The following is an 18,274-nucleotide window of genomic DNA, read 5'->3' as shown; positions in this document are numbered from 1 at the left end:
GTGTATGTGTGTATGTGTGTGTGCGTGGGTGTATATGTGTGTGTGTTTGTGTGTGTGTGTGTGTGTGAGTACGCATGTACGTGTTTGTGCATGGAGGTGTATGTGTATGTGTGTGTGTATTTGTGTGTTGTGTGTGTGTGTGTGTGTGAGTATGGTTGTGTGTGTGTGTGTGTGTTTATGTGTGCAGTGTCCATGGTGCTGAATTTCACTGCTGTCCCATTCCAGGAGTAGGAGTCAGTGCTGCCCGTAGGTGGATTGGGCCGGGATTCTGCATTCATAAGCATTTTTGGTATTTTTCAACTTCTATCAGCTGAAAACATGAACAATAGTTGTCAAAAACAATAACAACAAAAAAAGAACTGTTGACTTTCCCATGAGAGCCTCCCAAAACCTTCGAATGGCTGATTATGCTAATGAGTTCAGAACATTGGGCAGCTCACTGGAATGTTCATACTGTGATGTCACACCTGATCTTACATTGTGATTTTGCACTCCACCGAAAACAGGGTGAGTTGTCTTTAAATATGTTATTTCATGATTTGTAATTGCACAACTCATAATTCATAACTGAAACATTATCTCATAATAGAATGAGAAATGTACCAGCAATAACTTGCATACCGTAGATTGTCCATATCTAGGGTATCAATGTCAGAGGCCTGAGGTTCTGTCACTGGATGACATCACAATGGCCTCATTAAGGGGACTACCTCTGTTATCTCTCCTGGCCTTGTCTCAATGAAGCACCAGTTCAATGCACCTATTTGCATTCATACTTAGAACATATACGTTTTTAAATAAATAAATGAAATAAATTTAAGAAAATCTAAAAATCATAAATTAAGCTCTCAAAATACATGACTGCATGAACAGCAATAAAACTTTTTCAAAAACTTCTTTCATCCGTCCTGGCATCACAATTTGCTCAGCTTAGATTTTTAAAGGAAATTCCTGATTGCAGTCATATGCAAGAAGTTTAAAGAAACTTAAACTTCTTGCATATGACTGCAATCAGGAATTTCCTTTAAAAATCTAAGCTGAGCAAATTGTGATGCCAGGACACATGATGATGTGCTTGTCCCTCCAGCACCCAGGTATTCCAGAAACCTGGGAGAGCTGCAGGACCATGGACAGCACCGGCCCTTCTCACAGGCAGGGGGGCAGGTGTGGCTCATTGTAATTAGGCCAGCTGCTCCCCATTGCCTAATCACTGGGCCTTATTAAAGGGCCTTGCTCACAGGCGTAAGGAATCCTTTTTCTGAAAGGTTGTTGTTGTGTTTGAAGAGTTATTTTGTTGTGGACTTTTGGCCTCTGGATTATTTTTCATGGCAGTTTCCTCGTTTAGTTTTGTTATTTTTTTAATTTTTTTAAAGTATTGTGTTGTTGTTTTTCAGTTCCTGCACTAATAAAAGTAAGTACATTTTTCATTTTATTTTGTCTTTTCCGCGTGTGATACAGTAGCCACCCCCCAGCGCTGCATCACAAAGTCTATTGGTGTAAAAGAAGCATTAAGAAGAGTATTGGGCTATCAATTTATGTTCTGAATGAAATCAATGTTTACAATTGTGAAATGTCTAAACACCGTACTCTACAAAAAACGGTGGTTTGTGTTTGGTGAAAATTAGAAAAATGGGCAACGAAAGATCATGATTAGAAAGCTTTCTAACCGTTTATGAAAGATTTGACAGCCATTTGAACTGAGTTCTCGAAGTGTATTCTTCAAAAAGAAATGGTGTGTAATCACTGATTATCTTAAAAAGAGCACATGTAGTTCTGACCCCACTGAAATGACAGATGCCTGGTAATGTATGAAAAGGGTGCATGTAGAGGGCTAAGGAAAGGCAATGCATGTTTTTGACTTTATTTTACTTGTTCACCATTTGATTGCCACCCCCAACAATGCATCACAAGGGTTGTAAGGGTAAAGGAATCATTAAGAAGAGTCTTTGGAAGCTAATCTGGGATTAAATCAAAATGTTTACCTTTGGAGAATGTTTGAACTCCTATTATACCAACATGTCAAAGGGTGGTTTGAGCTCAGTGAACGGTAATATAATGGCCAACAAAAGGCCATGATTAGTAATCCTCAAACTACTTGCAACAGATGTGTGGCAGCTCTCTGATCTAAGAAAAATGTGTTATTCTTCATAATCAGTGATTACATGCAGTCTATATCTCAAGAGAGCACACCCAGTTCTGCTCATTCTGAAGTACCACAGGAAATTAGAGAGAGAGAGAGAGAGAGAGAAAGAGAGTCAGGCAGACAGAGAGGGAGGTGCCAGTTGTGAAAGGAGTGCATGCAGAGGAAACCACAAAGGCAGAGCAGAGAGGTTTTGTTTTCAGTCAGTGGCCAGAGAGTCAGGCCAAAACAGAGCTGCACCTCCAGCATTGTGCAAAAACTCCCCTCAGACCAGCAAACAGGTCTCAGAGCGTGATCTCCAGCATGATCTCAAAGGGAAAAAGGTTATAAACAGGAAACAAAACCAGTTCCGGACAATAATTAATACTGCCCTGACACCCAGTGCGCAATGGAATTTAACTTACTGGGATACTACTTTCTTTGGTCACACACACACAGGCACGCACTCTCTCTTCCCCCTCACCTGTACACTCACATCCTGATATGCAACCCCCCCCCCCCCCCCCCCCCCCCCCCCAATGATAAAATGATAGTTTCCTTTGAGTCCATTCTGCTCCACGCCTTTCTCTGCACATACATTCATTATGAAGAATACAGCATGTCCTGAATGAGTCAAGAAAACTGTCATGTCCCGTGTCACCACAGCTGGTCACATGACCATGGAATGTACCATCAGGGCAGGAAAAGGAGGGGAATGATAAAGATTTTCACATTTCAGTATTTTAAAAGATGTTTTATGACTTATTGAGTGTATATTTAAATCGTGGGGACAGTTTATATATAAAAGCGCACTGGCTTCTAGGCCTCTCTTGTCTGGTCTGTTGTAATGGAAAGGTGGTCTGAGGTGTGAGGCGGGTGAATTTGATTGAAGCGTCAGTGTGGTTTCAGCGCTGAGAGAGGGAGGAGCTGCAGGTCAGTCTTCCTGTGCAGCTCTGGTCTGTGTAGAGCTGAATGTATAAGGCTGTGAGTGGAAAATAAGTGAACCTCTCCTGTCACCACAACAAAGCAGTCTGAAACAGACAAACACATTTTTCTGGTAATGAAAGATAGAGCCGTGTGCAAAAGCTTTCAGAAACAATAAGCAGTGCAGTGACCTCAGAGCAGGAAGCATATCAGCCGAAGGTATTTGTCCACGTGACCTTTAAGGCCTCCATTTTGTGATTTTAGGGTCATCGTTTAATATTATGCTGTCAAAACTAAATACTTTATAGTTGCAAGTCCAGTCAGGGTAAGGGCATTACTCTCTCCTTGTTCTCTAGATTATCGGCCCCTGTGAACACCTGACAGGCTTCTCAGCAGGAAATGCAAGTGAGACCCTGTTCATGCTCTGTCCCTGTACACAGGAAGGAATCTGCCACTGAGTCATTGTGTCTGAACATGTACCCAGTTGTTCTAAAACATACAGCACAGCATCAGTAACTGAGAACGCAAGAAAGCTGTCGCTGTGCATACAGGAAGTGTTTTTGTTTCTGAAGGTACAGGGAGGGCTCTGCAAGCAAGAGGCCTAGCCTTCAGAAAGCATATCCAGCTGTTATAAAGCATGCAGGAGAGTGCCTATATTCACAGCGATGTTTTTCCTGGCTAAGCAGTGGCAGACACATATGAGTAGTTGTGCCAGATCCAGCCCTGGTATGGATGTGCAGACAAATTATCTGTGTATTAGAAATGTATCCCATTTATCAATGCTGATTGTCTGATATATGAATTTATTTGGCAGTCAGTGCGTTCGCCTAATGACTCCAATAGCACTGCCTGTAGACTGTTTGGGTATGCAAACTTACATACCACTGCAATGGACCTGCGGACACTACAGTTACGTGCGCCTGAGGCTTTTTTGGCACAAAGTGCTTTGGACTGATAAAATAGAAGCTCTTTGCCCACAATCACCAGAGATACATTTAGAGAGAAGTTTTAGAGAGACATGCAATTTGACCAGCGGTGGCCAAACTGTTGTACCCCATTGTGTGTGATGAATATTTTATTGAATGGAAACTTTTTGGAACAGCATTTGACCTTTCATAAACAGTTGTGGAAATAACCCCACTTTCCCCAGCTGAAACAATGTCTATTAACCCCAAAATGAATGGATCTACTATTTATTCTTATTACTGACTAGCTCTGAATCACAAAAACTGTACATTGCAAAACATTTTGATTCCGTCTAATCAGTGAATCACTGCTGACACATTAACAGTCTGACCTTGTTTTGTAGTCCTAATATTTCACTCTCCCATCTCTGTGTGACATCACATTACTGGCATTTAGCAGGCACTCATGCAATTTTACATGTGCACACCGTTTCATTTTATACAGTTATAGCATGACGTCATTCAGGATAACATCCTTGCTCAATAATACAGGTCAAAGGGCAGTGTGTCACCTGAGAATTGGGTCCTGTTCCCTAAGCAGTAAACTACACTACTGCCCCAAACCCATTCAACAACACTGAGGACCATTTATCAGATACTGCCAGAGAGTGCACAATTTTTACTTTGTGTATTTGAAAAACAGAAGAATCTAAGAAAAAGCACAGCTGTAGGCAAATCCTATAAGTGTTATAAAATGTACAGCCACATAGTATGATGTTCAACAATTCTAGCGAGGGAATATTTTGATTATCCTTGTGACGAAGATAGCTTTTATGGAAAGCTTCACTCGCGGTCTCTAAATCTCATATCTGAGTAAACTGTTTCTTTCTGCACTTCCTTCTTTTTCGTCCTCACTTTGGGTTTCTTGTTGGTGAAAGTCAAAGCAGCGTAATTCATTGATTCCTCTTGACACTAAAAGAAAAAGAAATACACACCACATGTGACTACACTTCATACTAATAATACTACACTGACAATACTGTAACCAGGATATTCTCCACAGAAAATAACTATTTATTTATTTATTATTTTTTAGATAATATTTTTACCTGTTTGCTGGCCAAGTCTTCTCCGCTCACTTGGTTGTTTGATGCAGCTCCTGTGTCAGTAAAAGGAAAATGTAAACTGCTGGTGGTTGTCAAAAACGAATTACTCAATTCATGCACTGGTTTTTAAAGTTACGAAAGCTCCTCTTCTTTTTGTACTGCACTTCTTCTTTTTCTTCTTATTATTAATATTCCTATTACTATTATTTTTACTATATACAATAATATTCATAGCAGTCGTAGCACTTCTGGTAGTAGTTTTTAATATAGTCAATTACATTCACTACTGTAGGACAGTAAGTTGCTGCTCCAAGGAGGAGTATACCTGAGGAGTGCATTGATTATATAATCACCAGGGAATAAGGATAGGCTTCAATGGAGATTACATATCACTTAAAAAGTAGTTTAATTTGTTTGGATGGCAGTTAATTCTGCTCATTCTGCACTCAATTTTATTGACTTTTGTTTAAGAATATTTTTTCATAATCTTGGGGTCACGCCATAGCTATAATGTCTATAATTTGGTTAGTGCCAACTAGTACCAAAAAAAATGTAAAAATAAAATAAAAAACTGAAATACTTGAACCAATACATAACATTGGAATCACTATCAGAATGTCAAGTGTCATAAATTGAAGAGACGTTTGGCTTGCTTTTACCTGTGATATGTGTACATGATGTGCACATATCTAAAAGTAGTGAGAAGACGGTCATCAGCACCCATGGAGCAACTGTATGTTATATTATTAAACTGATTTTGCTTTAGAGAACTGTACACGGACTGTATGTGAATATTTCTGCATGCTACTTATGAAATAGCCTTTCATGAAGATGACAAAATTGTTGTCAAATTTTGAAAGCCAACTACTTTACAGAAAACACTACATATTTTCACAGATTATTTTTATTTTTTTTGACTGCGCCCTTTAAGGTACTGTGTATTTTTACAATCTTGCATGTTTCATCCTAGTCTGATTTGAATTAACAGAAGATTTATTGAAAAAAAATGTTGTAAATAATAATCATGACATATTCCACACATTAATAACTTTGACTCTTACCTTTGCATTTCTCACAGGTTTTTCTCATTTTCAGAATGAGGACAATATTTAGGATCACACTCAACGTCAAAGCTCCCGCCAAGCAATAAAGAGGAAGATGTTCATTCCCTGACATTTTAAAAGAAAGATTTAGTAAACACCCTGCTTGAAAAATATGAATAAGAGCATAGAAGGACAACGACAGTATTACTTGTCTAAAAACTAATCTGCATGAGAATAACAATGAGGCATGGAAAACAATTAACAACTTGCATATAAAATATGCTCATTAATTTTATATATATATATATTTATGTTAAACAATAACCCAATAATATCAGATGAAGTATGTTCTACTGGTTACATTGACTTAATAGAACATGATTTAGAAAAAAAATATTTGATAAAAAAATGCATGAACTTTTTAAAAACTGAGACAATGCTTTTATTATGTGATTGATTTTTTTACTTACGCTCAAAGTCCAGCTTGGTCCCGTTCCCAAACAGGATCTCCCCACAAGTGGCCACAGCACAGTAGTAAGTCCCAGCATCAGAGGAGCTGAGGTTCCTCTTGGGGAAGTTGTAGACACAGCTCTGTGTGGGAGACACAGCCCCAGAGCTCCTCTGGCACTCATCACTCCTGGTTCCATGGGTGGAAATGATTCCTGGAGGGGACTCTCCTGAGCCCTGTCTGAACCAGTACACACTGTGTTCTCCTGCACAGGTCTCAGTGTGTACTGTACACTGCAGAGTCACAGAGTCTCCAGAATGCACTGACTCAGACTCGGGCTGTAGTACTACTGCCCTGCTGTGTGACTTTGACCCTGAGGAATTCAGTTCAATAATTAAAATTATAACAGGATACAAGCTTGGATTCGATCATAATTTTAGTATTTCTGTAATTCAAAAGCATATGCAGGGTTTTCTTTTTGTACAAACACTATTTTAAATCTGGTTTTGTCATTTCCAAACTAGCAATTAGCTAAGTAAAGAAGAAAATAAAGAAATAAAGAAAATGTCTATTTATGTTGTTTGTCTCAATGAGTTTAGAAAAATAATAATGCAATTTTAGCCTGTTTAGCTGAACATACAGTATCTCCAGTAATCACAAATGTTAATATACCTCAATTTCTTAATGCTTACACAAAGCATGAGTACACAAAGCAGAGTTTTAGTGACCCTACAAAAAAAGATCTGATTTCTTAAGATTTTTTCAAATTTTAAATCACTTTCAAAATCCTGTACAAGAAAAAAGAAGTATAAGACGTGCACTGAAGGTTCATATTTACCCAGGACCATTAATGTAGTTCCTTCTCCAAAGCTGATATTATTGTAGAGCACAATAGCGCAGTAGTATGTGGCTGAATCCGACGGCTCTACTTGTGACACAGTCAGGTTCGAGGTCCCCTTTGCTGCTTTAGCACTGAGGCGCGTACTGTTTATAAACACATTGAAATCTACAGTATAAGGTTCAGAATTTAATATCATTAACAATTGCTCAGGCTTCTGTCCAAGAGGCTGCTTAAGCCATCTGTACCATTGCCCATCATCTTTAGCATAGAAACATCGGAGAGTCACACTGTCTCCAAGCTGAGCTGTCACCAGCACATCAGGCTGAACTATGTTCTTCCCAAGCAGACCATCTGGAAATAAAATAGAAAGCACCTTCAACTGACAATGGGAACAATACAGGAAAAACACTGATCTCTGTATAAATGTCTCCATACTGTCTTTGAGCAGACTTGTTTTGACTATTAAGTTAATAATTATACACTTACAGACTTTGCTGAAAAGCACAAGAACAGCACAGAGTGGCGGCATCACTGTATCTGAACTCTCCTCCTCTGGAGACTCTCTTCTGCCTGAGACCCTGTTTGTCCTCTGCACTGTAAAACTCAAACTGTACAGATGAGAGGAGGACATGAGGTAATAATTTCTTGTCATTCACTGAACAGTAGGAGGGCACATGTCAGGGGCAGATTTGATTGGCTGTTTAATGATTTGGGTGCACAAGAGCTGCACAAGCATCTGCTGATAAACACCCTCATTGCAAAAAAAGAACGCTGATGTCATTATTTCCATCCTGTTTAATATAGGTCAAATAATAATAATAATCCAGTTGTTATTTACAGTGCAATAATGTGGAAGTCTTCACAATGTTTTAACTGGCTTACTTTGAGAGTAACTTTAGATTTAAAAAGGCACCTCAATTCGTACTACAGTTTAATATGTCTCTGTGTGTGTGTGCGTGCGTGTATATGTGTGTGGGTGCGTGTGTGCATGTGTGTGTATGTGTGTATGTGTGTGTGCGTGGGTGTATATGTGTGTGTGTGTGTGTGTGTGTGCTCATGTATGTGTGTATGTGTGTGTGTGTGTGTGTGTGTGTGTGTGTGATTGCATGTGTGTTTGTGTGCAGTGTCCATGGTGCTGAATTTCTCTGCTGTCCCATTCCAAGAGTAGGAGGCAGTGCTGCCCGTAGGTGGATTGATACAGGATTCTGCATTCACATGCATTTTTGATATTTTTCAACTTCTATCATCTGCAAACATTAAAAAAGTGGTCAAAAACAACAACAACAAAAAAGATCTGTTGTCTTTACTATGAGAGCCTCCCAAAAGTTTAGAATGGCTAATTATGCTAATGAGTTCAGAACATTGGGCAGCTCACTGGAATGTTCATACTGTGATGTCACACCTGATCTTTCATTGTGATTTTGCACTGCTCTGTAACCAGTGTGATTTCTCTTTAAGTATGTTATTCTATGATTTGTAATTGCACAACTCATAATTCATAACTGATACATTTTCTCATAATAGAATAAGCAATGTACCAGCAATAACTTACATACCGTAGATTGTCCATATCCAGGGTATCAATGTCAGAGGCCTGAGGTTCTGTCACTGGATGACATCACAATGGCCTCATTAAGGGGACTTCCTCTGTTATCTCTCCTGGCCTTGTCTCAATGAAGCGCCAGTTCAATGCACCTAGTTGCATTTAAACTTAGAATATATAAGTTTTAAAATAAATAAATGAAATAAATTTTAAAAAATTTAAAAATCGTAAATTAAGCTCTCTAAATACATGACTACATGAACAGCAATACAACTTTTTCAAAATTGATTTCTTTAAACTTCTTGCATAACTGCAATCAGGAATTTCATTTAAAAATCTTAGCTGTGCAAATTGTGATGCCAGGAAGGGTGATGGTGAGCTGTCCCTCCATCACCCTGTTATTCCAGAAACCTGGGAGAGCTGCAGGACCATGGACAGCACTGGCCCTTCTCACAGGCAGGGGGGCAGGTGTGGCTCATTCTAATTAGGCCAGCTGCTCCCCATTGCCTGATCACTGGGCCTTATAAAAGGGCCTTGCTCACAGGTGTAAGGAATCCTTTTTCTGAAAGGTTGTTGTTGTGTTTGAAGGGTTAGTTGATGTGGATTTTTGGTATTTTTTTTTTGTTGTTGTTTTTCAGTTTCCTGGACGATTGAAAGTAAGATATTTTTTATTTTATTTTGGCTTTTCAGCGCGTGATACAGTGGCCACCCCCAGCGCTGCATCACAAAGTCTATTAGGGTAAAAGAAGCATTAAGAAGAGTATTGGGCTATCAATTCATGTCCTGAATGAAATCAAAATGTTTACAATTGTGACATGTTTAAACATCCTACTGTACAAACATGGTGGTTTGAGTTTGGTGAAAGTTAGAAAAATGGGCAACGAAGAACCATGATTAGAAAGCTTTCAAACCGTTTATGAAAGATTTCTGACAGCCATTTGAACTGAGTTCTCGAAGTGTATTATTCTTCAAAAAGAAATGGTGTGTAATCACTGATTATCTCAAAAGAGCACATGTAGCTCTGACCCCACTGAAATGAGAGAGAGAGATGCCTGGTAATGTATGAAAAGGGTGCATGCAGAGGGCTAAGGAAAGGCAATGCATGTTTTTGACTTTATTTTGCTTGTTCAGTGTTTGATTGCCGCCCCCAGCAAGGCATCACAAGGCCTATAAGGGTAAAGGATTTATTAAGAAGAGTCTTTGGAAACTAATCTGGGATGAAATCGAAATGTTTACATTTGGAGAATGTTTAAACTCCTATTATACCAACATGTCAAAGGGTGGTTTGAGCTCAGTGAAAGGTAATAAAATGGCCAACAAAAGGCCATGATTAGTAATCCTCAAACTACTTGCAACAGATGTGTGGCAGCTCGTTGATCTAAGAAAAATGTGTTATTCTTCATAAATACTCTGCATGTAATCACTGATTATCTCAAGATAGCACACATAGTTCTGCTCTTTCTGAAGTACCACAGGAAATGAGAGAGAGAGAGAGAGAGAGAGAGAGTCAGGCAGACAGAGAGGGAGGTGCCAGGTTTGAAAGGGGTGCATGCAGAGGAAACCACAAAGGCAGAGCAGAGAGGTTTTGTTTTCAGTCAGTGGCCTGAGAGTCAGACTGAGCCACAGAGAGAGCTGCGCCTCCAGCATTGTGCAAAAACCCCCCTCAGACCAGCAAGCAGGTCTCAGAGCGTGATCTTTAGCACGCTCTCAAAGGAAAGAGGTTATAAACAGGAAACAAAAACAGTACCGGACTATAACTAATACTGCCCTGCCTCCTGCCCTCCAATAACCAATGGAACCTAACTTGCTGAGATACCGCTTTCTTTGGTCACACACACGCACACACACACACACACGCAGGCACACACACACAAGCGCGCGCGCGTGCAAACACGCAGGCACACACTCTCTCTTCCGCCTCACCTACTGTACACACTCACAGCCTCATAGTCAAACCCGTACGATACAGGGATTGTTTCACGTAAATCCATTCTGCTCCACACCTTACACAGCACATACATTTATGAAGAATGCTGCTTGTCCTCAATGAGTCAAGAACACTTTCATGTCCCGTGTCCCCACAGCTGGTCACATGAACATAGAATGTACCATCAGGGCAGGAAAAGGAGGGGGATGATCGAGGTGCTCTGTGTTTCAATGCATCTGATGATGTTTGTGCAGTAAAAACACTATCACTTTACTTTAGTATTTTTATGACTCATTGAGTGTATATTGAAATATTTTAATGATGTGCACTTCACTGAGCATTTTACGTATAATGATATTCAACAATGTAAGCAGTATATAAATAATTTGAACGGTGCACACAAGCTGAAGAACATGTCAAAAACACCTTAATAAGACTAATACGGCGTGACTATCAAGAGTTATAGATTGTGACGTTATAATTTATCATCTTCCTAATGTCGGATTTATAAATAATTTAATGACTATGCTGTGCTGCTCCCTATTGGTAAAACTCTGAACAACACACATTATAAAAGACGGTTTTGATGACCTTGCTCTGCATTATAATACAACTAAAAAGCAACAGCATAAAACATGTCAATGATAATGAATGTAAAATAGAAAATTGAAAAGCCTTTTTAATTATGGAGAGCGATACTGATCATTTTGTCCCTTCAATTTATGCACTATATATGGAACCATGTGGACAGATTTTGAGTAGTATTTTTCTTTTGATAGTTAAGTACACTGTTTTCTAATGGTGTCTCTTCTGGTCTGTTGTAATGGAAAGGTGGTCTGAGGTGTGAGGTGAAGTAATTTGATCGGAGCGTCAGTGTGGTTTCAGCGCTGAGAGAGGGAGGAGCTGCAGGTCAGTCTTCCTGTGTAGCTCTGGTCTGTGTAGAGCTGAATGTATTAGGCTGTGAGTGGAAAATAACTGGACCTCCCCTGTCACCACAACAGAGCAGTTTGAAACAGACAAACACATTTTGCTGGTATTGAAAAAGAGAGCCGTGTGCAAAAGCCTTCAGAATCAATAAGCAGTGCAGTGACCTCAGAGCAGGAAACATATCAGGCAAAGGTATCTGTCCATGTGACCTTTAAGGCCTCCCTTTTGTGATTTTAGGGTCATTGTTTAATATTATGCTGTCAAAACTAAATACTTTATAGTTGCAAGTCCAGTCTGGGTAAGGGCATTACTCTCTCCTTGTTCTCTAGATCATCGGCCCCTGTGAACACCTGACAGGCATCTCAGCAGGAAATGCAAGTGAGAGCTTGTTCATGCTCTGTCCCTGTACACAGGAAGGAGTGGTCTAAAACGTACAGCACCGGATCAGGTACTGAGAACGTAAGCTGTCGCTGTGCATACAGGAAGTGCTTTGGTTACTGAAGGTACAGGGAGGGCACTGCTAGCAAGAGGCCTAGCCTTCAGAAAGCATGTCCAGCTGTTATAAAGCATGCAGGAGAGTACCTATATTCACAGCGATGTTCCTCATGGCTAAGCAGTGGCAGACACATATGAGTAGTTGTGACAGATACAGCCGTTGTATGGATGCACAGACATATCTCTACATGCCATCTCCATGTGGAGAAAATCCCTAAAAAACTTTAAATGACAGTATGCAGCCACTTTGTATCAGAAATGTATCCCATTTATTGACGCTGATTGTCTGATATATTAATTTATTCGGCAGTCAGTGTGTTCGCCTAATGACTCCAATAGCACTGCCTGTAGACTGTTTGGGTATGCAAAGCAAAACTTACATACCACTGCAATGGACATGCGGACACAACAGTTACATGGGAGGCTTTTTTGGCACAAAGTGCTTTGGACAGAAAAATTAAAAGCTCTTTGCCCACAGTCACGAGAGATACATTTAGAGAGAAGTTTTAGAGAGGCATGCAATTTGACCAGCGGTGGCCAAACTGTTGTACTCCACTGTGTGTGATGAATATTTTATTGTATGAAAAGCGGTTGGGACAGCATCTGACCTTTCATAAACAGTTGGGGAAATAACCCCACGTTCCCCAGCTGAAACTATGTCTATTAACCCCAAAACGAATGGATCTACTATTTATTCTTATCACTGACTAGCTCTGAATTACAAAAACTGTACACTGCAAAACATTTTGATTCCGTCTAATCAGTGAATCACTACTGGCACATTAACAGTCTGACTTTGTTTTGTAGTCCTAATATTTCACTTTCCCATCTCTGTGTGACATCACATTACTGGCATTTAGCAGGCACTCATGCAATTTTACATGTGCACACCGTTTCATTTTATACAGTTATAGCATGACGTCATTCAGGATAACATCCTTGCTCAATAATACAGGTCAAAGGGCAGTGTGTCACCTGAGAATTGTGTCCTGTTCCCTAAGTAGTACACTACACTACTGCCCCAAACCCATTCAGCAACACTGAGGACCATTTATCAGATACTGCCAGAGAGTGCACAATTTTTACTTTGTGTATTTGAAAAACAGAGGAATCTAAAAACAAGCACAGCTGCAGGCAAATCCTGTACGTGTTATAAAATTTATGATGTTCATCAATTCTAGCGAGGGAATATTTTGATTATTCTTGTGACGAAGATGGCTTTTACGGAAAGCTTCACTCGCGGTCTCTAAATCTCATATCTGAGTAAACCGTTTCTTTCTCCACTTCCCTCTTGTTCCTCCTCACTTTGGGTTTCTTGGTGGTGAAAGTCAAAGCAGCGTAATTCATTGATTCCTCTTGACTCTAAAAGAAAAAGAAATACACACCACATGACTACACTTCATTCTGATAATAATGTAACCAGGATATTCTCCACAGAAAAGAAATATTTATTTATTTATTTATTTATTTATTTATTTATTTATTATTTTTTAGATAATATTTTTACCTGTTTGCTGGCCAAGTCTTCTCCACTCACTTGGTTGTTTGATGCAGCTCCTGTGTCAGTAAAAGGAAAATGTAAACTGCTGGTGGTTGTCAAAAACAAATTACTCAATTCATGCACTGGTTTTTAAAGTTAAGAAAGCTCCTCTTCTTTTTGTACTGTACTTCTTCTTTTTCATTTTATTAATATTACTATTACTATTATTGTTACTATTTACAATAATATTCATAGCAGTCGTAGCACTTCTGGTAGTAGTATTTCATATAGTCAATTATATTCACCACTGTTGGACTGTAAGTTGCTGCTCCAAGGAGGAGTATATCTGAGGAGTGCATTGATTATATAATCACCAGGGAATCAGGATAGGCTTCAATGGAGATTACATATCACTTAAAAAGTATTTTAATTTGTTTGGATGGCAGTTAATTCTGCTCATTCTGCGCTCAATTTTATTGACTTTTGCTTAAGAATATTTTTTCCTAATCTTGGGGTCGCACCATAGTATATAATGTCTATAATTTGGTTAGTGCCAGCTGGTACCAAAATATTTTTTAAAATAAAATAAAATAAAAAACTGAAATACTTGAACCAATGTATAACATTGGAATCACTATCAGAATGTCAAGTGTCATAAATTGAAGAGACGTTTGGCTTGCTTTTACCTGTGATCTTTGTACGTAATGTGCACATATCTCAAAGTAGTGAGAAGATATACAGTTGCTCCATGGGTGCTGATGACTGTTATATTATTAAACTGATTTTGCTTTAGAGAACTGTACAGAGACTGTATGTGAATATTTCTGCACGCAACTTATGAAATAGCCTTTCATGAAGATTGTTGTCAAATTTGTTGTCAAATTTTGAAAGCCAACTACTTTACAGAAAACACTACATATTTTTATTTTTAAAATAATTCTAACAGATTATTTTTATTTTTTTTGACTCTGCGCCCTTTAAGGTACTGAGTATTATTACGATCTTGCATGTTTCATACTAGTCTGATTTGAATTAACAGAAGATTTATTGAAAATAAATGTTGTAAATAATAATCATGACATATTCCACACATTGATAACTTTGTCTCTTACCTTTGCATTTCTCACAGCCTTTTCTCATTTTCAGAATGAGGACAATATTGAAGATCACGCTCAACGTCAAAGCTCCCGCCAAGCAATAAAGAGGAAGATGTTTATTCCCTGACATTTTAAAAGAAAGATTTAGTAAACACCCTGCTTGAAAAACATTAATAAGAGCATAGAAAAACAATGACAGTGTTACCTGCCTAAAAACAAATCTGCATGAGAATAACAATGAGGGATGGAAAACAATTAACAACTCACATATAAAATATGCTCATTAATTTATATATATATATATATATGTTAAACAATAACCCAGTAATATCAGATGAAGTATGTTCTACTGGTTACAATGACTTAATACAACATGATTTAGAAAAAAAAAAAAATGAAAAAAAAATGCACAAACCTTTTAAAAAATGAGACAATGCTTTTATTATGTGATTGATTTTTTTGCTTACCCTCAAAGTCCAGCTTGGTCCCTTTTCCAAACAGGATCTCCCCACAGGTGACCACAGCACAGTAGTAAGTCCCAGCATCAGAGAGGCTGAGGTTCCTCTTGGGGAAGTTGTAGACACAGCTCTGTGTGGGAGACACAGCCCCAGAGCTCCTCTGGCACACATCACTCCTGTTTCCATGGGTGTAAATGATTCCTGGAGGGGACTCTCCTGAGCCCTGTCTGAACCAGTACACACTGTGTTCTCCTGCACAGGTCTCAGTGTGTACTGTACACTGCAGAGTCACAGAGTCTCCAGAATGCACTGACTCAGACTCGGGCTGCTGCAGTACTACTGTCCTGTTGTGTGACTCTGACCCTGAAGAATTCAGTTCAATAATTAAAATTATAACAGGATACATGCTTGGATTTGATCATTATTTTAGTATTTCTGAAATTCAAAAGCATATGCAGGGTTTTCTTTTTGTACAAACACTATTTTAAATCTGGTTTTGTCATTTCCAAACTATTAGCTTAGTAAAGAAAAAAATAAAGAAATAAAGAAAATGACTATTTATGTCTTTTGTATCAATGAGTTTAGAAAAATAATAATGCAATTTAATCCTGTTTTGCTGAACATACAGTATCTCCAGTAATAACAAATGTTAATATACCTCAATTTCTTAATGCTTAGAGTGTTAGTGACCCTACAAAAAAAGATCTGCTTTCTTAAGATATTTTCAAATTTTAAATCACCTTCAAAATCCTGTACAAGAAAAATGAAGTATAAGACGTGGACTGAAGGTTCATATTTACCCAGCACCATTAATGTAGTTCCTTCTCCAAAGCTGATATCATTGTAGAGCACAACAGCGCAGTAGTATGTGGCTGAATCCGACGGCTCTACTTGTGACACAGTCAGGTTCGAGCTCCCATTTGCTGCTTTAGCACTGAGGCGTGTGCTGTTTATAAAAGCATTGAACTTTATAGTATAAGGTTCAGAATTCAATATCTTTAACAAATGCTCAGGCTTCTGTCCAAGAGGCTGCTTAAGCCATCTGTACCATTTCACATCATCTTTAGCATAGAAACATGGGAGAGTCACAGTGTCTCCAAGCTGAGCTGTCACCAGCATATCAGGCTGAACTATGTTCTTCCCAAGCAGACCATCTGGAAAAAAAACAGAAAGCACCTTCAACTGACAATGGGAACAATACGGGAAAAACACTGATCTCTGTATAAATGTCTCCATACTGTCTTTGAGCAGACTTGTTTTGACTGTTAAGTTAATAATTATACACTTACAGACTTTGCTGAAAAGCACAAGAACAGCACAGAGTGGCGGCATCACTGTATCTGAACTCTCCTCTTCTGGAGACTCTCCTCTGCCTGAGACCCTGTTTGTCCTCTGCGCTGTAAAACTCAAACTGTACAGATAATAGGAGGACTTGAGGTAATACTTTCTTGTCATTCACTGAACAGTAGGAGGGCACATGTCAGGGGCAGATTTGATTGGCTGTTTAATAATTTGGGTGCACAAGAGCTGCACAAGCATCTGCTGATAAACACCCTCAGTGCAAAAAAAGAACACTGATGTCATTTTTTCCATCCTGCTTAATATAGGTCAAATAATAATAATAATCCAGTAGTTATTTACAGTGCAATAATGTGGAAGTCTTCACAATGTTTTAAATAGCTTACTTTAAGAATAACTTTAGATTGAAAAAGGCACCTCAATTCTTACTACAGTAATTAATATGTCTGTGTGTGTGTGCGTGGGTGTATATGTGTGTGGGTGCGTGTGTGCATGTGTGTGTATGTGTGTTTGTGTGTGTGCGTGGGTGTGTGCTCATGTATGTGTGTGTGCGTCTCTATGTGTGTATGCGTGTGCGTGTGTGTATGTGTGCGTGTGTGTATGTGTGTGTGTGTGTGTGTTTGTGTGCAGTGTCCATGGTGCTTAATTTCTCTGCTGTCCCATTCCAGGAGTAGGAGGCAGTGCTGCCCGTAGGTGGATTGATACAGGATTTTGCATTCACACGCATTTTTGATATTTTTCAACTTCTATCATCTGAAAACATAAAAAAGTGGTCAAAAACAACAACAAAAAAAAGATCTGTTGTCTTTACTATGAGAGCCTCACAAAAGTTTTGAATGGCTGATTATGCTAATGAGTTCAGAACATTGGGCAGCTCACTGGAATGTTCATACTGTGATGTCACACCTGATCTTATATTGTGATTTTGCACTGCACTGAAACCAGCGTGAAACCAGTTGTCTTTAAATAAGTTATTTGTAATTTTTAAGTTATGATTTGTAATTGCACAACTCATAATTCATAACTGAAATATTTTCTCATAATAGAATGAGGAATGTACCAGCAATAACTTACATGATGTAGATTGTCCATATCCAGGGTCTCAATGTCTGAGGCCTGAGGTTCTGTCACTGGATGACATCACAATGGCCTTGTCTCAATGAAGGGCCAGTTCAATGCACCTAGTTGCATTTAAAATTAGAATATGTAAGTTTTTAAATAAATAAATGAAATAAATACATACATTTTTAAAAATCATAAATTAAGCTCTCAAAATCCATGACTGCATGAACAGCAATGAAACATTTTCAAAACAGGCTCCTTTAATCTTCTTGCATAACTACAATCAGCACTTTCATTTAAAAATCTAAGCTGTGCAGGTTGTGGTGCCAGGAAGGGTGATGGTGTTCTGTCCCTGCAGCACCCAGGTATCCAAGCAACCTGGGAGAGCTGCAGGACCATGGACAGCACAGGTCCTTCTCACAGGCAGGGGTATTGGGCTACCAATTCATGTCCTGAATGAAATCAAAATGTTTACAATTGTGACATTTATAAACACCCTACTGTACGATCATGGTGGTTTGGGTTTTGTGAAAGTAGGCAATGTGGTTCAATCAAGACCACGATTACAAAGCTTTCAAACTGTTTGTTAAAGATTTCTGA

The 18,274-nt window shown here is 38.8% G+C and overlaps 2 protein-coding genes across 2 annotated transcripts in view; both read right to left on the bottom strand.

Moving 5' to 3' along the window:
- The window catches only part of LOC118222479 (immunoglobulin superfamily member 3-like), a 125,812-nt gene that overhangs the window by 28,423 nt on the left and 79,115 nt on the right, over positions 1-18,274 (bottom strand). Inside the window, exon 11 of the mRNA XM_035408109.1 lies at positions 5,058-5,107. Coding sequence (XP_035264000.1) covers positions 5,058-5,107 — 50 coding nt within the window. The remainder of the gene's footprint in view (positions 1-5,057; positions 5,108-18,274) is intronic.
- LOC118223775 lies at positions 12,957-16,662 on the bottom strand. The gene is made up of 5 exons (XM_035410753.1): positions 16,114-16,662; positions 15,323-15,676; positions 14,871-14,978; positions 13,786-13,835; positions 12,957-13,640 (listed from the first exon to the last, which is right to left on the bottom strand). Exons 1-5 carry the CDS (start codon positions 16,643-16,645, stop codon positions 13,512-13,514), a joined length of 1,173 nt encoding a protein of 390 aa, XP_035266644.1. The 5' UTR covers positions 16,646-16,662; the 3' UTR covers positions 12,957-13,511.

The sequence above is a fragment of the Anguilla anguilla genome, chromosome 3 (genome assembly GCF_013347855.1).
Source record: "Anguilla anguilla isolate fAngAng1 chromosome 3, fAngAng1.pri, whole genome shotgun sequence".
In the NCBI taxonomy this organism is placed as follows: Eukaryota; Metazoa; Chordata; class Actinopteri; order Anguilliformes; family Anguillidae; genus Anguilla; species Anguilla anguilla.
Note: the sequence above shows the minus strand (reverse complement) of the source record. Positions and strands in the feature narration are given on the sequence as shown.

Coding starts and splice junctions, on each gene's coding strand:
- LOC118223775 (XM_035410753.1), bottom strand. CDS start 16,645: ATGCCGCCACTCTGTGCTGTTCTTGTGCTTTTCAGCAAAGTCTGTAAG. Junction 14,979..15,322: donor GACCAAGCTGGACTTTGAGG/GTAAGCAAAAAA, acceptor TTAAAATGTCAG/GGAATAAACATCTTCCTCTT. Junction 13,836..14,870: donor AGGCTGTGAGAAATGCAAAG/GTAAGAGACAAA, acceptor TTACTGACACAG/GAGCTGCATCAAACAACCAA.